Source organism: Macrosteles quadrilineatus, unplaced genomic scaffold (genome assembly GCF_028750875.1).
Source record: "Macrosteles quadrilineatus isolate MER2022 unplaced genomic scaffold, UCM_ALF_1.0 Scaffold_5__1_contigs__length_97177068, whole genome shotgun sequence".
Lineage (NCBI taxonomy): Eukaryota > Metazoa > Arthropoda > Insecta > Hemiptera > Cicadellidae > Macrosteles > Macrosteles quadrilineatus.
In genome coordinates, this window is record NW_026542598.1 from 39,801,638 (window position 1) to 39,825,841 (window position 24,204).

General features: G+C 34.9%; 2 protein-coding genes across 2 annotated transcripts; both read left to right on the top strand.

Moving 5' to 3' along the window:
• The first annotated feature begins 4,766 nt into the window (after positions 1-4,766).
• LOC128995122 (sulfhydryl oxidase 2-like) lies at positions 4,767-18,040 on the top strand. The gene is made up of 2 exons (XM_054420027.1): positions 4,767-5,205; positions 14,918-18,040. Exons 1-2 carry the CDS (start codon positions 4,911-4,913, stop codon positions 16,621-16,623), a joined length of 2,001 nt encoding a protein of 666 aa, XP_054276002.1. The 5' UTR covers positions 4,767-4,910; the 3' UTR covers positions 16,624-18,040.
• A 2,369-nt stretch (positions 18,041-20,409) lies between these two features.
• LOC128994850 (sulfhydryl oxidase 1-like) lies at positions 20,410-23,600 on the top strand. Its single transcript, XM_054419663.1, has 2 exons — positions 20,410-20,713; positions 21,786-23,600. The coding sequence occupies exons 1-2, from the start codon at positions 20,419-20,421 to the stop codon at positions 23,417-23,419; spliced, it is 1,929 nt and encodes a 642-aa protein (XP_054275638.1). The 5' UTR covers positions 20,410-20,418; the 3' UTR covers positions 23,420-23,600.
• The last annotated feature ends 604 nt before the right edge of the window (positions 23,601-24,204 follow it).

Below are 24,204 nucleotides of genomic sequence, written 5' to 3' on the forward strand. Positions count from 1 at the left end.
TATGTGCAACGAATTCAGAGAAAATAAATGTACACACTGGCTTCACAAGTCATGTCTTAGAATCATTGCTTAATATACTCATACAAATGTTAGTTCTGGAATTTTAAGAAAAAAAAACTCGTTCTGAGTCTGTAGTGATCATAGATAAAGGGTCTTGCACCAAGTGCAACTATCAAAGACGCTGTGATTGATAGTACGCTCTTGCCTAGAAGTTACTTAATACTTGAATACTTGTAGTTTCCGTCCGTAGTCCAGGGCAGGAATTGGACAGGTCAATAGGTTAGGTATAATAGGCTAATAATAAAAAATAACTTATAAGGAAGATCACATCCTAGGCCAAAGGGCTCTGTTTTGTGAAATTTAGAAAATCTTCCACATCATAAAAACCATTTTTTGTCAGGAAAGATTTGATTTCTGTTTTGAGTTTTGAGATTTTTTGAATGTTTTGAAGTTGTTTTGGCAGTGCTTGGAAAAGTTTTAAACCGGAATAGTGAGGTTTTTGTTCAAACAATTTTAGTCTGTGTTGTTGAGCATGAATTCCTTTGTTTCTAGTGTTTTATTTGTGATCTACGAAATGAGGTTGAATGTGTTGTGATTTTATGTATGCTACTGCTTCGTAGATGAGTATGCATGGGACAGTAAGAGTCCAAGCTGGATGAATGCATCTCTGCAGCTGGCATCTGGTGGCATGCCTAGGATGGTTCTTATTGTTTTTTTTGCCAGACAAAAACTGTTTCCAAATTATTTTTGGTAGAAGAACCCCACAAAATGATGGAATATGAAATGAACTGCTCGAACAGTCCGTGATAGACGAGCCTGGATAGAGCATCGCTGCCGTATGACCTCATCCTAAACCAACCGCATGGTAAAAAGCATTAAGCGGTTTGAGAGAGCTTTGCCTGTCAATCCGTAGGCAGCGCCACCAGCGTTGCTATGCTATTGCATGGCAACGCTGGTGGCGCTGCCTATACGGATTGACAGGCAAAGCTCTCTCAAACCGCTTAATGCTTTTTACCATGCGGTTGGCATTCTGGGTTATAGTAGTACGTTTTCTGTGATTCTACGTAGAATGAATAGTCCTCGAGCAAGCGATCTCTCTAATCCATAAATGTGCTCGCTCCATCTGAGTCTATCATCCAGCCTCACCCCTAGGAAGTCAGCCGTTTTGATTGTTCAATTTGATTCTCTCCTATAAATAGGTTCGGAGTCCTATTATTTTTGGAATTTTGCTTTTGTGCTGTTTGAAAACACAAATAGTTCGTTTTCTGGGAATTTAAACTGAGTTTTTTTGCTTCAAAAAATTTAGAAAGATCTGAATTTTTTCATTTGCTTTGCCCTCCAGAGTCTCAACATCCTTACCCTTCATGACCAATGTTGTATCATCGGCAAAGAGGTAGACATCAGACTCTGGAATCGCATTGGTGATGTCATTAATGTAAACCAAGAATATAGGAGAGGTCCTAAGACGGATCCTTGCGGAACTCCGCTTGTGATTTTTTGAGGAGTCGACATGACATTTTTAATTTTGTGATTTGATTTTCCTCTAATTTCAGTAATTTGGTATCGGTTTGTCATGTACGACTCAATCCATTTGAAAACAATTCCGAAAATGCCAATTGAAGCCAATTTTCCCAAAAGAATGATATGATCAACACAGTCGAATGCTATTTACAAGTCGGCGAAGCAACCCACCACTGTCTCCCCAGCCTCAACCGCATCAATACAATCATTAACAAAATCAATGAGAGCCAATTTTGTGGATCTGTTTTTTCTGAAACCATATTGTCTATTACAGACAATATTGTTTACTTAAATGAATTAATTCAGTAAGTTGATCCAAAACAACTTTTTCGATTAATTTTGAGACTGACAGAAGAAGCGAGACTGGACGATAGTTGCCCGGATCGGTTCTGTCTGCCTTTTTGAAAAGAGGTTTGACTTGAGCTACTTTTGCATTTTTCGGGGAAAACCCAGTTTTTAAGGAAAAATTTATCATGTAAGCCAACGGCAGTAAAATCTCAGATTTGCAAAATTTCAGTGTGTGTGTGCATGCTGATTTCATCAATTCCGCTAGATTTTTTAGATTCCATTTTGGAGAGGATATCATCAAGTTTTTGAGGTGTGATCTGAGAAAAATCGGTCATTTTGCAGACTGTATTATCATTGCTAGGAAAACCTGAGAATTGGAAGCCTAGGTGGTTGCCATTTACAAGGTTTGATACGTTTGCAAAATAAGTGTTAAATGTTTCTGCAACTTGGAACTTGGCAAGGATCCTCTATGGTTCTGTCATTTAAGCTTATATTGGTGCTACAGTAGAACCTCTTTAATCCGAACCCCCATAATCCGAACGTCCACTAATCCGAACCCCTCATTGCTGTATTCTATAAACAGTACAGCAGTTCTTTATTGTACACTGTAGTTAATTTACAGTACTGTTTATTCACCATTTTTTCTACTGTATTAAATAAACATTATATTTTACTTTATAAAACATTTTTACACTTTTCCCAAAATAATGTTGATCAATTTTAGCCATGGTTGAGCTATTGCTATGTAAAAACAACAATATGTTCTGTAATCCGAACTATTCAATAGTCCGAACTACCCCTGGTCCCAATTTATAGTTCGGATTAAAGAGGTTCTACTGTATTATCTTTTTTTTGTGTTCTTATAAGCTGTTAATCACATTCCAAGAGGCATTTGATTTATTTCTTGCTGTGGTTATACTCTCTTGAGGCCAATTTAACTTTCCTATTTGGGTTTTTCTCCTATAATTGTCTTTGAGTTCAACGTATTTCTTGTCATAAATTAAATATTCTTGTCATTAAATAGAGCATTGTAATTAATAAGGTACTGTATACAGAAAAAATACCCCCGTCGCAGCAAACCTGCTAACTGCGAATTTTCATTTGCCTGATTTTATTTTTAATTAAATGTAATCAACATTAGGTTTTATGAGTACCTACAGTATAGGCTTGCTGCTACAGGGAGGGTAAACAATTTTGTTTTTCAGTAAAATATTAATAACTTTAGTATAAAATAAATAAATTTACCAAGTTTGATCAAAATATATCCATAAACAAGCAAACTACAACAATTTACAATATTCACTATAAGAATAACAATAACATGGGAATTTTTAATTTAAAATGTTTTGAATTTTATCCGTAACCAATAATTTTACAACACTTTGATATACTAAATGATTTTTTTTAAGCTTTTTAAAAAAGGTCTGGAGAACAATTGGGAAATTTCGTGTTAAGAGGGTCAAAAATTAGAAAACCCAATTTTTACCCCATATAAACCCACTGAGCTAAAATTATAACTGGAGGTAGCACTGCCATGGCAGAAGTCTGTCAAAAGCGAGTCGCTGATTTTGTTAGGTTGGTATAGCAGTAAGTTTTCTTACCATAGCAATAACATGGCTTCTTATAACTAGGTTGGTATAGCAGTGAGTATTTTTGTCATACTTGAATACTTTTAATACTTTAATAATTTTCTTTGAAATGGCGACCATACAAAGTAGGTATTTTAAGCCAAGTATAATAATAGCCATAGCAATAATATGGCTTCTTATAACTCACACCTCACGCAAACATGGCGGCTGGCGACACGCATCTTTGACATTCAGTGCTACCTCCAGTTAGAATTATAGCTCAGTGTATAAACCCCGTTCCCATGGTCCGATCATGCTGGTTCGCGAACGCGAACTCATTCAAGTTTATCCCGCCATTCCCGCCTTACTCCTTCAAACCAAATTTCATAAAAAAGGACAAAAATTACTCAAGTTATCGTGTTCACGGACACACATACACATGGCTTGGGATAAATAAAGTTTTCATTTCATACATACATATAATTTGAACAAATGGTGTTTTTGGCCTCTGGGGACATCAAAATAAAAAAGTAAATCGGCCCCAGGCCGAAGTCTTACTATGCCAACTACGGTAATTAGCTACTTCGCTACTTCCCTATAGGGAAATTCGCTAATACACGTACGTTTATGCCGGCTGAACAACATCAGTTTGCTATTTTTTTTTTTTTTTACAGCATTTATTTCTGGTTCAATGTAGACATTATACACAGAAGTGTTAACAAAATTAAAAAGAAATTAACTATAATAACATCGTGGGTTCGCCCAAACCTGGTACACCCTGTAACATAATTAAATTAGAGAATAATTTAATCGTCTTTAGGCTTCATTCATCCAATAGATCTTGAGGGAGCCTTCGACGTAGCCTCCTGTTCTCAGTTGCTTCACCAAGATGAAAAGTTAATGCACCAGGAACATCGAGATTTTAGAAATTTTGAGGTGGTTTTTTCAATAAAGGCCGATATAGACTCCACTCCTAGTTCTTCATGTATATGCCTGTTTCTAACAAACCAGGGAGCATTCACCGCTATTCTTAGAATTTTGTTTTGAATCACTTGAATTTTGAAGAGTTTGTTTTTTGATATAGCTAATCCCCAGATAGGAGATGCATATGTAATCAACATATCATCACTATCAGTTTGCTATGAATGCTTTCTGTTGCAAAACAGAACAGACTCAGACATAGCCTTCCTGTCTGCTGAATTTACATGCAAAAACAGCAGAGTTTAGCTCCAGATGACAAACCATAGATGAAGTAAACTTTCCCCGACAACCAATCAGCTTGCAGTTTGATTGTGCCACAGCACAGCACAGTTCTGTTCTGTTCTCTGGACGTTCTGGTTTTCCCTAGCGCTAGCAGACAGCAAATATTGCAGGAATGGAATCGGAATGACAATGACATCAATGTGGTGAAGCCTAGCTACCTTGACAGATGGGGGTTAACAAGTGAAAACAAGATTTCTAATTTTAATTCTTTTGGTTTGAGAGAACCGTAAGTCTTACGACCAAGTAGATAGTTTTACTAATGATCTGAACATGGATACCAGTCATTTTAAATATTTGCTTGCGTTGTTTTTAATAGTTTTTGTTGAATATTCTATTACATCTAATATTTCACCTGACAGTAAACGATTGTATCACGATATCGCATCTGGTCGTGGATTGTACCATGGTTTTAATGAAATAACTGAATTGGGTGGTAGTAATTTTAAGAAAATTGTTTATAATGAAGAAAAAGAAAAACTTTGGGTGGTTGAATTTTACAACAGTTGGTGTGGACATTGTCACAGATTTGCTCCAACATGGAAAGCTTTAGCAGTAGATATTTATGGTAAGTAGGCTAAACACTTTCATCTTTATGTCTTTTGTTGGTTTCACTGTGAGTCTAAGTTAATTAGTACTGATTAGAACTAAAAAATAACTTACATCATTAACTTAGCTTAGGCCTAACTTATGCCTAGGTAGGTACCTGGTTTTACTATAGGTGAAATACCCAAAGCCCCATACACGTACCAACATATATTCAATCAACATTTTTATCTTAAAATATGCACCCACGTGTGTCCGAGGTGTTCAAATTGAATCTCTTATAAATATCAAATAACTAAAATAATGTCAGACTAACTTATTTTAAATTGTGTGTCAAAAGAAATCTGGGAATGGGACCCCTAAGTTTCCTACAAAACGACTTGAACAGACCGTAGTTAACATCATTTTCTACTGCTATTCTGGGTTGCTGAGGAGATAGGCCAATATGATGAACTTAAACCATGGTGTCTTTGCATGGAAAATTACTTGTACGGTAACCTTCCTAACTTAACTTAATTTAATTTAAAACGTTTGATTTTTTGAACCAACCCCTAGACAGTAGAAAAGTTAAAGTTAGTTTCATCGAAGCTTGTATGCAAACTTATCAACCTATTAATTAATTTTTTATACAAGCCTAAGTTTACTAGTAACTTAAAGGCCTACTGTAAAAAAAATTAGACGGATGTGTCATTAGTGTCTAAACAAATTAAGGTCCCCATTGACAGCCAAGCGAACCAGTTTGAATTAGACTATTGACGATAAAAAACCTGATAAGTTTACTTGGCAGAAGTGCCAATTTACTTTCACAATGTTTTCAAACACTGGCAAGACTAGGCCTAATCGTTCCATATTGGTGGTAAACCAGTTAGAAAGTAACTTAGTGGATGACTGCGACAGAAGCTTGATGGATACCTTAATCTACAGACAACCCTGGTACATACCAACAAAAATTACCCGGCCTATTGCGAGAATCAGGGTACCTATCTTTAAGGAGAAAATATATGCATCTTGTTTCCGAACACAATCACTACAGTTTTACAAAGTCATGAGCAAATTAAATAGGAGAACTGGGTTCAATTTAATAATGAAGAGTTGTGTCATTAACTCAGAACAGGTGTAACTTCTTTAGCTAGGAAACACTGAAATAAGTTAGTTATTAAGAGCACAAAGTACGTCATTGCCGCTCGGCCAGAAAAAACTCTATTTAAGGGCGAATCTAGTAGTCGATTGTTTCTGAACCCATCCCGTAACTTATCAACAAATTATGCTTCATAGCCATTAGGTACCAATTGATAGTTAACTAGGTGGCGTTCGCAGAGGCATCCACAAAATTGAGCGGAGTCATCAAGGGTATTATATTGTGATTATATTGTTTTGGTCATACTGCAGTAATACCAGTCGTTTTTAATGCATGCGTTGCGGGTCTAAAGTAGCATTTTTACTCTTTAGGAAGTAAAAATAGTTTTTATCCTCATGGAGTAAAAATCAGCTGTTGTCAACTCAGTTGTAAATTACTATTATAAACGATTGCATGTATCGAAATATGTATCGATTCGTGCTTCGTAATTATTTTAACCTACAGTCTACAGTCTCTTCCCATAGCGTTTTAGCATTGCAGATACTTTAATCCATTCCCCCACTCAATACGCTCACCTTTACTACTACCTTCACCACCCCCTACGTCGTGGACCTATTTCCCTCTCTTCCCAAAGCATTTTAGGATTGCAGATACATTAAAGTAATTGCCAAAGACAGTTCCCACACTATGCACTGCAAGCCTTACTACTTCCTTCACCATTTCCTACGTCATAGACTTGTTTCCTTCCCTTCTCGTAGCATTTTTGGATTAAAGATACATCAATCTAACTGCCATAGACGGTTTTCACACTATGCTCATTCTTTACTACTTTCTAAGCCATTTCCTACATCGTGGACCTGTTTTCATCACTTACCATAGCAATTTAGTATTTTAGATACGTTAATCTAATTGCCACAAACATTCCCCACACTCCGCACTGCTAGCCTTTACTACTTCTTTCACCATTTTCTATGTCGTGGGGATGCTTCCATCCCTTCTCATAGCATTTCAGCATTGCAGATACATTAATCTAACCGCTACAAACGGTTTCCAGTTCCCACACTCCACACTGCTCACCTTACTACTTCCTTCACCTCTTCTTACGTCGTGGACATGTTTCCCTCTCTTCCCATAGAATTTTAAGATTCTAGATACCTTAATCTAATCGTCATAAACAGATCCCACTCTCCGGACAGCTCACCTTGACTACTTCCTTCACCACTTCATACGTCTCGGACCTTTTCTCTCCCTTCCCATAGCATTTTAGGATTGCAGATACCTTAATCTAATCGTCATAAACAGTTTCCACACTCCGGACTGCTCGCCTTTACTACTTCCTTCACCACTTCCTACGTCGCGGACCTGTTTCCCTCCCTTCCCATAGCATCATGGGATTGCAAATACCATAATCTAACGGTCATAAACAGTTCCTACACTCCGGACTGCTCACATTTACTTAGGCACTTCCTTCACCACTTCCTACGTCACGGACCTGTTTACCTCCCTTCCCATAGTATTTTATGATTGCAGATACTTTAATCTAATCGTCATAAACAGTTCCCACATTCCGGACTGCTCGCATTTACTACTTCCTTCACCACTTCCTACGTCACGGACCGGTTTTCCTCCCTTCCCATCATAGGATTGCAAATACCTTAATATAATGGTCATAAGCAGATCCCACACCCCGGACAGCTTGCCTTGACTACTTCTTTCATCACTTCCCACGTCGTGGACCCGTTTTCCTCCCTTCCCTTATAATTTTTGGAATGCAGATACCTAAATCTAATCGTCATAAACAGTTTCCACACTCCGGACTGCTCGCCTTTACTACTTTCTTTGCCGCTTCCTACGCCACGGACCTGTTTCCCTCCCTTTCCATAGCATTTTATGATTGCAGATACCTTAATCTAATCGTCATAAACAGTTCCCACACTCCGGACAGCTCGCCTTGACTACTTCCTTCATCACTTCCTACGTCACGGACCAGTTATCCTCCCTTCCCATAGCATTTTATGATTGCAGATACTTTAATCTAATCGTCATAAACAGTTCCCACACTCCGGACTGCTCGCATTTACTACTTCCTTCACCACTTCCTACGTCACGGACCTGTTTTCTTCCCTTCCCATCATAGGATTGCAAATACCTTAATATAATGGTCATAAGCAGATCCCACACTCCGGACTGCTCGCCTTGACTACTTCCTTCATCACTTCCTACGTCGCGGACCCGTTTTCCTCCCTTCCCTTATAATTTTTGGAATGCAGATACCTAAATCTAATCGTCATAAACAGTTTCCACACTCCAGACTGCTCACCTTTAGTACTTCCTTAAGCACTTCCTACGTCGTGGACCTCAAGCTAGTGTCGACATTTGATTATATTTATGATTCAAACCGTTTCTGTTCTAATATCTGTGGAATAATGCTATCAACTATTTTCTTTATCTACTGCATTCAAAAGTCAACAGCTGATTATATGTCTTTGTTTATGTGTCAAATACTGCTTCCATAAGGATTACATTGAAACTTTGAGACCCAGTGGGGCGGATTCCTGAGAGTTATTTTTAACGCCATATAGATGTTGGCACTCACCGATATGGTCTTTATCACCATCCAAAATTTGAAAACGATTGATTCAGCCGTCTATGAGGAGTTTGCGTATTACGAAATGCATAAAAGTCGACGTATAAGAGCTTCGCTCGCTCCGCTCAATAAGACTTTTTACTAACATATAACACTAAGTTAGTTCCAGTTTTTACAAAAGCTATAGGTACATGTTAAGCAGTGGTGATAGCAAACTGAAAACTGTTTTAAATTCAGAGTTTTAAGGCATAATCTAATGTGAGACAGAGACAGAGTAAGCAAATGTACTCATGTTTTTAAAGGTAAACATATGAAAACAAATGTGCCTACTTCTTCAAATGTAAACAGTATTAGGCGTACTTAACACCTTCATCATTGTTAAAACTCGCTGTCACGTTGACTGATCAAATATTGTTCTAGGTGATGAAGTGTGCTAGCTTCAATGATACCAATATGTCAAGAGTAGTCTCGTATGATGAGTGTAATTTCATTACCCAAAATAAAATACATTGTAGAAATGGTTTGGAATTTAATCAATTACATTGTAGGATTCAGATAATTCCCTTTTACACTTTTTGAATGAAAGTTAAAAATGATGTATGTAGGTTAATTAATCATCACAAAAACTTATTAAACCTAGGTAAATTTGTATTGCTGCCACTTTAAGGTTTCAGTCAAAGAGTCAAATAAATTTACTGTTCTTTAATAGTCTGTCAGCAGCGGTATGTTATTTTTTGGATTGTAGCTGACTTTAAAGACAAGCATTATGGGTTAAGTCTGAAAAGGTTTATTTGGGTCTATCAAAAGAGGGTTGTTGTATGTAATGTAAGATTTTTTCATTGTTGCCTTAAGACTTCATATTTGGACTTCTAACTTTTAATCCCAATAAGCATTTGGAGCAGTCCAGTGTTTAAAATCATTATTTAGTGTTTGTTCTCATAGAAATAGTTTGTTAAATTCATTAATAGGCCGACTAAATAAGTGCCGTAGTTTAATTTTTAAATATGTTCTTATTTTTATCAACTTGCCCATTGTGTACAAAATAACACTGGTTGATTACAATCTATAGAAGTGCTGTAGGCCTATTAATCATGTCTGCAGATCTAGACATGTCAAATTGTTGACTCATGCCCAATAATACCTTGTTGATGAGTGATGCCCACTATTTGGCCATATCTACAAATATGTCTTTTATAAAAACTATTTTTGTATTTTATAAATTATTTCAATGCCAGGAATGTTTGGAATTTACTCCTCATTTTAGTGAATTTCCCATATAGGGAATAATCTATTTCAGTACAACGTAGAACGTAGATCTCATGATAAGACCTAATACAAAGACTGACTACTTTTTCATTTTGACTCTGCAAGGGCTATAAACACTATTTGTTCAAATTCATACTATACTTAGTTGTGTGTCTGTTACCATCACACAAGTAAAAATTGTCCGATTTTACAAAGTTCGGCACAAACATCTCCTTAATTCAAACATGCTTGAGATTCGGGAATCAGCCTGTTTAGACTATGAGAACAGGGTTTTATGGAGTAAAAATTTGGGTTTCCCCATTTTTTACCTTCAAAACTTAAAGTTTAGCAATTTCTTTCTTAACTATGCTCTAGAGCTTAATAAAGCAAATAATTTAGTGCAGTATTTCTTGTACTGAAATCGAACCAAAGACCTTCTTATTTCAAGGCGAGCACAGTAACGTAATCACTTGGCTACCCTTACTATCTCCTCTTTGGCAAGATCTAAAACCATAGAGCTATGCTATAATATTAGCCTACTTTAACACTTTTGCAAATAAGCAATCATACAAATCTTATTTAAAATTATAATGATAGTAAAGTAGTTTCTTATGGTAATTGCAAGGGAAACGTAATCTTTAGAAAGACTGCCAAATGACGCAAGTCATGTTCTAATAAAACTTTATACAACAGACCTACTGATGGTTATCTCTACCGTCACATCATTACCTCATTGGTTTGAATGAAACAAAAGATAATAAACTGACACTGAATCAATTTCCGTTGGTAATTTCTTTGTATAGGAAAACAATTACCTATCTTGTAAATAATATGTGTCCCTTGGTTGTAATAATGAGAAGCCTGCTGGTTTAGCCAATTATATTTCTTATGTTATGCCTATATGCTATTGAAACCGAAACCTGACAGTTTATGAAATTTTCTGTTCTTGATCATTGATCCGTTCCGGCGTGTTCCCCCGCAAATCCAGCACCCACTTTAAACACTACAAGTCGACATTTTATCCTATTGTTAAATCTAAAAAGCTAGTTTTTATGTGCTTCATGTTCCATATGTTTGATTAGGTTGATGGAAAAAATGTTCCCTTATTTTAGGTATAATATTCAATATTAGGTATTTTAGGTAAAGGACAAGCGACATGTTCAAAATAGTTCAGTTTAGTTAAAACAATTATAAAGCTAGAAAAATTTAAAGAAATAAAAATAAAATCGACTATGTCTATTGGAGAGGAAAATAACATTATAATTCTCAGCTGATTAGTAAGAATAAATGTATTAAAACACATGTTCAATTTAAGATTAAGCTTAACAGCAATCATTTGAAGGTTTTAATAACAATAAGATACTGTAACGAAGGCAGACAGAACAAAGACAATTGACTTAATGCTGTTACAAGAAAGCTGTCTTGGACCTTTTGTTCATTAAGTTAAACCACTTATCTTGATTGGTTGTTTTGTTAGACAAGTTTAACCTATTTTTCCTGAAGAGGAATCTGCTGTTGTGAATTTAGTTCTTAATTTAGTTTATCTCCAATCTGCAGTATTTAGCCTATACACGTTTCCTTTAATGTCTTTGTCGAGTAAAAGTTGATTTGGAGGCCTGATATAAATGTTAAGGTGTTTTATCTTCATGTTCAATATTAAATCTAAGTGCTAGTATTTCTGAAACCATCTGAAACATTTTCCAGCATGATAATGTGTTGCATTATCCTCTAATGTAAATTGGGAAATATCTTAAAACATTTTAAAAATTTTAGCTAATTGCCCTATAAGGAAGAAGCTATTATTGTAGGTGGCCCGGAAAGACCGAGGGACCTGAAACCGATTGAGTTTTTCATTATTATTTTCTTCTAGAGAGCAAAAACAATATTCATTAAAATTGTGTCTGTTATAACGATAACTTGAGTAATTTTGGTTTGATTTTAATGAAATTTGGCATGAACGTGTAGAGCTAGATACAAATGAATGAGTTAGCAAAATCGGGCGATAAAACAAGGTTTTATGAGGTTTAAAAATGTGTTTAAAATTTGGTAACTTAAAATAAAAAAAAAACATTGTCTAGTGCTCAAAAACAATTAACATTGTATATTGTAGCATTTAAATTATGGGATAAAGTTATGGAATTAATATCTATAGCCTAAACAATTTATTTAAAATTCTCTTGTTAATCTTATGGGGAAAAAGTAAACTGTAGGCCTAGTATATTTTGCTTGTTTAAAAATTAATTTATTTGGATCAAATTTAATTACTTTACCTATAATACTATGCTAATAATATTTTACTAAAAAAACTTTTTCCTTCCCTTTAGCAGCAAATCCAAGTACCCGTTAAATCTAATGTTAATTAAATAAGGTAGGCCTATAAATCTGACAAGTTTTAATAACAAAATAAATATTTTAATAACAATCCAATCAGACGAATGGAAATCTCTTTAGTCTGCATGTTTGCCGTGGCAGGGGTATTACTCCCACACGAGACGGGAAATATCCTAATATATACAAGCCTAACAGAATAAATTATTGTTTCTTACAAAAAGCTCTTAAAACTTTCTGCTGGATCAAATTAGTATTAAGTTTTATTTGGCACAACGCTGAAATCCCCACCATTGCAGAATGTGTTTTAAGGTAAAAATGTCGTATCGAGGTGACATTAAAGGAAATCAAAGTACAAACATAGATGGTAGGCATGAAGGTCATTTGCATAATGCCATTACGTACAAGTCTCTCATACACAGATAACAGCGATAGCGAGTAACCAATCAGGTCGTAGCAAATATTTTAGATTTTCATCAATTTGAAAGTTGGTAAAACTGATAGTTAGTAAAGCTATATTATATTGAACTTTCCTCACAACATTAATGACACGATGGTAGACATTAACAGGGAAATTAACACAAGGAAAAGTGTAGTAATAATTTCTTGGGGAGTTAAAAATTAGAAAAGAGAAGTAGGGCTACTCCAATTTGAATAAAATTTTCAATAACTGATTATAAATTCAATTGTTAGCTCAGGAGGTTCAACTAATTATTTTTTTTTTCTAGAATTATTTTCAACAGTCAAGCTAATTGGATCTAATAATTAATTGTTTTATGATCAAAGCTGCATACGAATTGAGAAAAATTAAACCAGGTGCCCAACAATAATGTTCACCATTTTTTTCAAAACATAATTCCAATATTTAAATACTTAGGCCTATGTAAAAGGCCTATGTAAAAGTTGGTCTCACAGACCAACGTCAGCAGTTGAAGCGACAAAATCACACTGTCACAGTCACCACTGCAGAGTTAGTCTAATCCTAATTGGAGTTCAACAGATGGTAGACAAATTAAACCATGTTAAAACTGCCACATGGGTATATCAAAACACAGTTAGTTATGGTTTTAGATTATGAAAACCTAAGTATAAAAAGTTTACTTGTTGTTTCTTTTACAGTTATGACCAACGACTAGTAGTAACAGTTTTAGTTAGGGTACTAACTGATATACCTCCTGCAATCACAATTTAACAGTTTTTTCAAAGCTGCAAAAAAGCTAAATTTGACCACTTTTTTACTGGGTCTATCCATATCAAGTGATCCAACAGGGGTTGCTCGACCATTTTTAAAATAAATAATATTTTTGTCATAGATACCTCAATCAATTCTGGGTTCAAAAGTGATTTTAAAATTGTTTTATCTCTTTTGTTACTTCTACGGCGGCTATTTTTGTTTTGCGGAACACGCAAATTTTTGCTCATGTTAGGGTTTGCGTTAACTTTCATAACTCGGTAACCATGAACACTTGAGTGATTCACAATGAATTTCACAAAGACAAGAAAAAGCTATACATTACTTTAAAGTAAGTTAGTTAAGTTTACATTAAATAAAATAATTACCTACACCTATAAATTAATTTTTAAGCTACCTGTTGTACTAGGGGCATTGGCCGAGCTTATGGTTTTTTTACGATTTTCATGATACTGTAACTTAGCTTAAAAGTAAATCTCAAAGATGAAATTCATACAGCAGTATAACAACCATAAGAGGGGTTTTTGGTAAAAATTTCAGATTTTTAAACTTTGTCCCAACTAAGATATTGAGACTCAAAATTTGAATTTTTCAAATTTCAGTTTTTGAAAAATGATAACTTTTAAAGGAATTAAGTCTCAGGGTTGATATTTGAAATACAAACAGTTATACTGAGTTGCTACACAAAAAAAAATCAAGTCTGAGATTTTATTCGTTCCAATGGTAGTGCGCCTTTAAAAGTTAAAATTTTTCCGTTTTCTTATGAAATGTTGAGATGGGTTTAAAACTGTTTTTGAAACACATTTCAATAAATATGTACTGAACATAATATTTGGGCTGTTTCTTCCAGATTAATATGATTTTTGTTTCATCACTCTAGTGTTCATGGTTACAGAGTTGTACAAGTTAACGCAAACCCTTACATTAACAAAAATTTGCGTGTTCCGCAAAACAAAAATAGCCGCCGTAGAAGTAACAAAAGAGAAAAAAAAATTAAAATCATTTTTGAACCCAGAATTGATATAGGTGTCTAGGATAAAAATATTATTTATTTAAAAAAATGGTCAAGCTACCAATTGTTTTATTTCTGGATCACTTGATATGGATTGAACCTACTAGAAAAGTAGTGAAATTATAACATTATCCTAATATTTTGCATTAAAACTTTATTTAGCTCTCATAAATTAAATGGTTCTTGTGAATACCAAAAGCAATGAATTTTGTAATATTCACCAACAATAATATACTTTGCACTGATTTTTCCCTCAGTTGATCATAAATTATCTGATAGTGACTTGTTTCAGACTGGAGCGACTCAGTAAAGATTGGAGCCGTTGATTGTGCCAATGACGCCAACAATCAGCTGTGTCGAGATTTGGAGGTCATGTATTACCCGATGATCAAGATCTTCCCTCCACACTCTAATGAAAGCTTCCTGGGCGAGGCGTTTGAAAAGGGAAAGCTCAACGAAATGAGGGACAGGATTGTTACAAAGCTGAAAAGCCACCACAACAACCACTCACCTGAAGAAAGAAAGAATTTAAACTTGAAGCCTCTGACAGCGACAAAATTAGATGCAAATTTATGGAAAGAAACCCCATCAGAAGTAAAATATCTCGTGCTAGTGTTTGAAGCTGAAGACTCAGTGGTCGGGCCGACGTTGGCATTGGACATTTCTGCGGTTGCTCAAGAAGTAACAACAAGAGTGGTAGATTACAGTAATGAACATCTCGCTCGAGAACTGAACGTAGACCAAGGCGCTAACACTGTTGTTGTTATACACAGGGATTTGACCCATACGAAAATAGAAGTGGGGGAGTTCACCCGGAGAGAAGTCAACAAAGCTGTTAGAGGATTCCTCAGAGAACACGGAGTGGACATTGCAGCGGAGCTACCTGAAACTCCCACTGTGTTCAGTTCCGACGTAGACTTGAGCGACGTCATGCACATCATGCAAATGGAGGAGGACATCAAGAAGAAACTGCAAACGACAGCTCTCTCGTCAGTGGTCTTTCAACTGGACTTGGAGGGAGCTATTCGGTACTCGTTGAAAAATGAGATATCTCTACACAGAAACATCAGCGGGGAACATCTAGACGCTTTGAAAAGCTTTGTGTCGGTGCTCATCAAGTACTTCCCTTTCGGACAGCAAGGACTCAAGTTTTTGACAGAGTTGAAAAAGAGAGCGCTAGACGACAAGGTGGATGTTTCAGGCAAAGACGTTCGGCAAGTCTTCATGAAGTTGGAGGATGAGTTCAAACCGTTTCTTCCTCATCAAGGATGGATCGGCTGTCGAGGTAGTACTCCGGAGTTCAGAGGTTATCCTTGCAGTCTGTGGACGTTGTTCCATACACTCTCCGTCCACGAGGAGCTCAAGGATAGGAACAGCACAGATGAGAAACCCGAGGTCCTGTCAGCCATGGCGGGCTACATCAAGAACTTCTTCAGCTGCAGCGAGTGCTCCGCACATTTCACTGAGATGGCAAAGACCATCGCTGGGAACGTGACGACCCAGCATGACATGGTCATGTGGCTGTGGTCGGCTCACAACAACGTCAACAATCGTCTCGCAGGCGACGCCACTGAGGACCCTCAGCACAAGAAAGTTCAGTTTCCAAACAAAGAAGCTTGTCCTTCTTGTTACACCATGGAGGGATCTTGGAACAAATCCGAAGTCTTTAACTTCCTGAGTCACATGTACTCGAATGTTGTCTACCTACAACCCGAAGATCTCAGTACGACCACACCTGCTCCTGGAAGCGTGCCGTCCGCGACGCAGTACGATAAGAGCCTCAGGCACGAGATGTACGGAGACGATAGAGGCTTCAAAAATCAACGTATCGACAGTTCTTCCAGAACACTGTGGGGCTTCAACATCTTTGATATTAGCTTATGTGTATTGTTGTATATTTGCTCTGTAGCCATTTTAATTTTAGTCTGCATCAAGTTTGTTTTCAAAAGATCTTACAGAAAGAAGCATTACATCCATGATATTTTGAGTAAAGTCTGAGATTTCACTGAAAACTTACCGTTACATTCCATGGGCTGCACAAGTATTGAGTTTGTGTTATGTTACCCAACTACTGTTTTATCTATCAATTTTAATAAAATATTTAAGCGCAGTGCAGTGTATGTAATTTGCCTTCATATTATAATAGCCATTGTTAAGTTTTATATTTTTCCCTTAACCAACAGTACTTTGAAATTCTACTATTTTATGAAACCTTTTAAAATCAACTGAGATAAAATTTGTAGCAAGTCTTCCTATCCTTTAATTTACTATTTTAAAAGAATAAACTATTGTTACTAGGTCTACCTATCTGATATAACTTAATAAACAATACAATAATCTAACTTACGGTAAAGCATGAAGACAATAGGCAGTCATTTGAGGGGAATCATAATAGCCTACATTAGAGTAAAGTCTTTGCATAGTAATTTCAAAAGTTTTACGATACCGTCCAATGTAAAATATCTACTAGAAAATGTAAACCCATTAATAGAAATAAATCATAAAATCATAAATTAATAAATCATAGAATGATCTAAGGGCTATTCATTACAAGGCAGCTTCAAATTACATACACTCAATATTTTAAGTTTTGTTAGTTGTTCAAAATTTATGACACCCAATAAATAAATGATGAAACATTGTCACCAGGGAATTAATATTGAGAACTATAATTGTTTATTAGAGTATTAGAGTCACTTTAAACATGTTCAGATTATTCAGAAAATTCATCGTTGATTGTTGACCAACAGCTGGAAATCACCTGTAGGCCTACTTTAGAATTAGATCAAAACATCACATATTTAAAAAAAATTCAATCTATCTTGTCTTTCTTCTACGAACAAATTTAGCGTATTGTGAAAAATATTGTGAATTTTATTTATGTTTATAAATTGTTTATATTTTATATGTTTGGTTATTTAAACCTAATTTTACGAATGTGCAGCATTTGAATTCGAGGTTGTGTTGCTTTGTTTTAATTTTGATAAAAATGAATGACTTTCCTATTCAAGGAACAGTTACAGAATTGTGTGCAGTTTTTTGTTTAAATATTGTAATCAAAGTTGTGTCTACTTAATGAACAAATATAAAGAAGTAATTATCTATTTAGCACGCCCTTCGTCTAATCTCTCTATTTTATTTAGGTGAATAGTGTTACCAATTTGTATTGTATCGTACCTGATCGTGTAAACTATAACTGTCCATTCCAAATTTTGCTAGGATGAACAAATGCATGAAAAAATCAAATTTGGCCTGTTCCGAATTGAGATTCTAGCATGGTTTGTAGATTGTAGATATTTTATTCTAATATAAGGATCTGCCGTATGTTTTAATTTATTGTTATCAAGTGGTTTGCAGGTTAGTAAGTGTGATTTTTGTATTTATATATTTTATTAATAATAAACTATGGACTATACTGGTATGGTGTATTATTTTCAAATCTTTCTAAAAAAAAGTCCAAAGAGTTTTTAAAAGTTTGTACTGCTATTGTTAAAAACAAAAACCCAACCTTTGGATGAAGAAAAGATGCGGCGTCATGATACCCCGAAAGCGGAGATATTCTTTGAAAATCCAGTACAAAAGTTCTAAATGGTTTGAATTCATTTCAAAAGAAATTTTCACCTTGACCACAACAGACACTTTGCTGTACCATTTGGATCTTTATCGGCACTAATTTAGACCACCACAACCCACAAACTATACTTAGCCTAAACTGTACAGGGTGTGCCACCTTTTGGTATCTCAGAAACTATTAGATTAAGAGAGAAAATTAAATGGAGAACTTCAATGGCATAAAAAATAGGAATTCCAATGTTTCAAAAATAGCCGCCATTTTCCTATATGGCAGCTAACTTAAATATTTCTTACGGAACACCCTGTATTTTATGATTTTTTTTTTTATGATTACTTTTTTAGTCTTAGCATTTTATTTCTAAACCTACTCGTTTAGGAGCTAAAGCGTGTTAAACTTTGAAAAATTAGTTTGCCTTGTCATTATTGTCATTAGCTAATTTTTCAAAGTTTAACATGCTGTAGATCCTAAACAAGTAGAAAATTCCAAGAGTAAAAAAGTACAGTATTAAAATTGCATATAGAATCTATAACAATAATAAAATACAGATTGTTCCATAAGACATTGTAAAGTTACCCATTGTTACATTGGAAAATTATGGCCCTTTTTTGAAACATTTGAATAATTTTTTTTTATGTCATTAAAAACTATTTTAAATTCTCCATTTAATGTTCTCTCTAAATCTAATAGTTTCCTTTTTAAAATACCATTGGTGGCACAGTTAAGTTGTTCAGCCTTTATAGCAATAACAAGTAAGACCAGAAAAAATAAAAACAATTGTTTCAATAACAAAAGTTTCTTAAAACTGATAAAAACACTTTTATAAATAAAATCATTACAATAATCTTTCTCAGAGCTCTCGCCATTAACTTCTTCGTGAGAAATTCATCCGGGAAACCCATCCATTAACGTCATTGTACTAGCATTAGTGGTATGAGCAACTGTCTGTAAATGAGCCTGGAAATTACTGTAGTAATCATCGCTTGAGATGTAATTAAAAAAGAGAAATCCTGGGTCTAAATACAAACTTAAAAATATGAAATAATTAGCAATGATTCACAATTGTTGTACTGTATACTGTATTAACCTTGAAATAGAGCACAAGATAATTCATTAGTCTGTAAAAGAAGGAAAACAAATCTAATTTCTGAAATTGGTAAACTGTAAAAACATTTACTACATTGCCAACATGATTCAATTGGTGTTTTTCCTTAGAACCAACATTTTGAACATGTTATGTATGAAAGTACAACTGAATATCAACAATAGACAATCATCTCTTCCAAGATGATTGAAAGATTACATGCTAACTGGCAAATTATCTTGTATTGAATACACAAACACTCTGCCATACATTGTCTGGTTCTTGAAGTAGCTATACTTATAACAATCTGTCAAAAATCTAAATTTATTAAGTGATAGTGCTATTTCAAAAGAAAAATATCTAATGTAGAAGAATCCTGTGATTGTGCTGATTTTTATTTTCATCGGATGATTAATAATAATTAGTAGATAGTTAATTTGAGTTATTATGCCAATTTTGCATCATCCGATTCCAATGGTTAGGTGAAGTTTCTAAAGAGGAAGGTACAATATCTGTTCTAGGTTTGGTTTGTTACTTTTAATTGTGTTTTGTTATGATTAACATGTATGGACTTGCCTAATGCAAGATTTTCAATTAGCCTTACATCAGTGACAAACCAAACCAGAGGCGGAAACAATTTGAAAGTAAAAATAACGAATCATCAATGTCCTTTTGAAACCAAACATTTTAATTTATTGATTCTCAACCCCTTTGGCATATAATTTAAATCCTTTACGAGATAAATAGTTAAAATTACGATTGTCAATTTGAATCAACAAAGCTATAAATCATCATTGTTTAATGGTCTTTCAATAGATGGCAACCCCCAGACTTGTAATGAGATCTTTCTGAAATTATGTGTCATAATTTTTTACTAAGGACGTAATTTATGCTCAAAAACCAAAATACAAGCTTCCGCTTTTTCATCTCTGCTCACTAAACTAAACTTCTTAGGATAACAAAAACACCCTGTGATTCTTTGAACTGTTATGTAATTAACAAACTTATCATGTAAATTCAGACACTAAACCGCGACCCGCTTAATAAAAGATAACCTCAGTTTGGGATTATGAGTGTATATCAAAAAGTTTTTTAAAAACGTTTAACACAAAAATTCATTGATCACTGATATTTAGCAATGTTAGCACTCATGAAATTTCCAACAATCCCGTTTTTGATCTGGTTTACTTTCATAGAGTTTTCAGAGTCATATGTTGTTCGCAGAGATGTAAAAAGTGATTTTGATGATTCTAACGGTGCAAGCTTGTACAATGGATTTTGCAAAATGGTGGTATTAAATAGCACTAACTTCAACCAGGTAGTTTATCAAGAACAGAAGGATAAACTATGGCTGGTGGAGTTTTACAACCATTGGTGCGGTTACTGTATACGATTTGTAGCTGTGATGAAGGCTTTTGCAATTGAAGTGTACGGTGAGTAAATAACTTTAACTTTATTGAGGAATTTTTTTAAAGAAAATAATTCAAGTAGCTTACCTGAAAAAAGTCTAGGGGCTAAAAGGTAAAGAGACATTAAAAGAACACAGAAAATAACACTGATATTTCGTCCTGAAGTAGAACTTCTTGAGAGAGTATTTCTCTTCAACCAAATCTCTAAAGAATTTACTCTGGACTCTTAATTTCCTCCGGTAAGCTGGACGAACTCTATTCCTTTTCAAGAAATTTTGTACCAGCCAATTGGCTTTCAATTAGAATATAAATAACTTTATTGTAATTCAAGTTTAACAATTTTTAGCCATGACCATTCTGATAACTAGATAACAATAACGTAATTGTATATTACGTTGTTAGTCCTGAAACCTAGTGTTCTAGTGTTTACCGGACAAGTGTGGTCATTCACGTGCGAGACAATGTCGAGTGCGGTGTAAAATCACAGATCTTATTAATGTATGCAATTCTTTCTAATACATTGTTTTCCACTTACAACACCACTATATTGTAGAAGTGCAATTTTTTAAAAAAGCTAAAAGGCAAATTTGTTGCTAAAAACCAAACTATATAATATTAATATTTTGACTGGATTCTTCATTAAAGAAAATGTTGAATGTAATGTTAAAAAAAAAAAAACTTCTACAAAAACTACTTCTAACGTATTTTCAAAACCACTTCTCAATTTCAATTCTTATCCCTAGAAGCTTTCATATTATTGCGATAGTTATTTACATTATTTGAAGCAACTTCACATTACCCTTTTCTACAGTATATCTCACAAAAATTCAATTTGAAAATTTATGATACCCTTTCTCAAACCTACACCCTAAAATGAAAGACATGTTCTGATTTGTTTTTAGATTATCACTCAGTTTGAGCCAACTAAAAAAACGGATTGTAGGATTACGTACCACATGCACTGAAAAAGTAAGTACTATTGTGATACCTTTTGTGTTATACGACTGTGTTCAGATGATGACCACATGATGCTTAAGATGGAAACATCAAATTCTAATTAATTCACACAATCTAATAATTCTCATTGTACTTACAGATTGGCGAGATGTAGTCAAGGTAGGTGCTATCGACTGTGCAAATTCAATGAACAATCAAATCTGCCGAAATCATGAAATCAAAAGAGTACCGTCAATCAAAATCTTTCCTCCTCACTCAGAAGAAAACTTTGTAGGATTAGAGTTCGGAAAGGGGTCAGAGACTACAGTTTCTGAAATGAGAGAAAAACTTGCCCAGATACTCAAATCCTACCATAACAGTCAGAAGGAAATCAGCGGACCCGTAAATTTGGAACTTTTTAAGCATTATGAAATAGAAAAGCTACGGAGCGAGATGATGCCTCCAGTTACTTATCTTATGCTTGTGTTTGAGCCGAAAGATTCTCTGGTTGGAGCTCAAGTAGCTTTGGATGTCTCTAGAACTCCAGAGATAAGAGTGCGATTAGTGCATCCAAGAAACACAAATCTTACACATTTGGTTGGTATGGAGGAGAGTAAGAGTGGTGCGGTGATTTTACAAAGACACTATCAACTCTCTACACATTCACATTCAAACTTTTCAGAAGGTTTGTTAGTAGAAAACAATGATGTACCAAAGGAAGATTTAAATGTGAGTGTGTTGGAAGAGGAAATTAAATTATCTTCACAAGCTGATCAAGCCAACGATATTAATCAAATAACAAATATCTCACAGTTCGAGTTCATTCCGTTAGAGACTAAAAACTTTACCAGGGACGGATTGAATAATGCAGTACGAAAATTCTTGCGTGAACACGGTGTCGATATAGCTGCAGAGTTACCTAAAACGCCAATCATTCACACAAACGTTTCAGTTGATGAAATCAAGGAAGCCATGAGGAGGGAAGAAGCGCTGAAACGAGAACTCAACGTAAAACATTTGTCCTCAGTTGTTTTCCAAATGGATATAGAATCAGCTTTAGAATATGCCTTGAAGGGAGAAATAACATTGAAACAAAACATTACCGCATCTCAATTGGAAGCGTTGAGAGACTTTATGTCAGCAGTGATAAAATATTTTCCCTTTCAAGGCCAAGGGAAACAATTTGTCAAAGAATTGAAGGAAATTGAGTTGGATAACAAGGATAGTGTTTGTGGAGAAGATTTTCTCAGAACCTTTAAAAAGTTAGAAGAAAAATACCGTCCGTTTATGCCAAATCTAGAATGGGTTGGATGTCGAGGGACTATACCAACACTCCGAGGGTACCCTTGTAGTTTATGGACCTTGTTTCACACTTTAGTCGTACAAGAAGATCTTCAAGAAAGGAACTCTACTAAACTCCAATCAGAGGTTCTGAATGCGATGACTGGTTACATCAGGAACTTCTTCTCTTGCAGTCCGTGCGCTGAGCATTTCAATCAAATGGCAAAAACCATTGACGGAAACGTAACATCACAGAGAGATGCTGTTATGTGGTTGTGGAAAGCTCACAACAACGTGAATCTACGACTGGCAGGAGATGAAACAGAAGATCCCAGACATCACAAAGTCCAGTTTCCGACCAAAGACGCTTGTCCTTCTTGTTACTCTCAGGATGGATCGTGGGACGAGACAGAAGTTTTTACTTTCCTCAGTAACATGTTTACCAACATTGTTTTGTTGAATCCTCATGACTTGCCGTATTATGTATCTACTACGCCCATACCAACATTGTAGTTAAATCTTTTGATAACGTAAATAATATCCATAATATTACTTAAAAGAGTCTTCACATAATATGTAGTAGGTAGATGAAAAACTGTATGAACATTCTTTTGTAACATAACTCAATTTAATTCAAGGTCTAATATTTATGGCGGAAAAAATTGTCTTGAATCAAATAATCTTTGAACTGTATTGTAAGTTATGTCATTATTTATATTTGTTATGTATACTTTCATTTTGTACTAAGCTTGATATCGTAGCCTGTACATAATTGGTACATGTTGTATATTAAGTATTGACTCTATATTATAAGAAATCAATGACTAACTATTTACTGTATAAAAACTTAAGTCTTCTTAAATAACTATTTATTTATCTACTAAATTATCCACTAAGTGCAGTTTTTTTTAATCACAGGTTCAAAAGCACACAGGTTGAAAATCATGATTACATAGAATTACTTATAACATATTACATGTTTAAAAGCACATTTATAAAAATAAAAGAGTAAAAGAACGGATTTGTATTTTTAAAAGCCAATGTCAAATCACCAAACCAAATGGAATACACTTGTTGTCATACATTTATAATCATTTATATGAACACTTTAAGCCCTAAGGCCGATGGTGGATGGTAGTTCAGTTGGCTGAAGCTACTGACGTGTAGCATTGAGGTCTTTCAACAGACGCGGGTTCAAATCCCGTACATGTGCAATCAATACTAAGCTCAATAATGAGTGGCTTAGCTGGCAGGAGAGGCTCTCCTTAAACAGTGTCAGCTTGGAGGGAAGTTGGCGG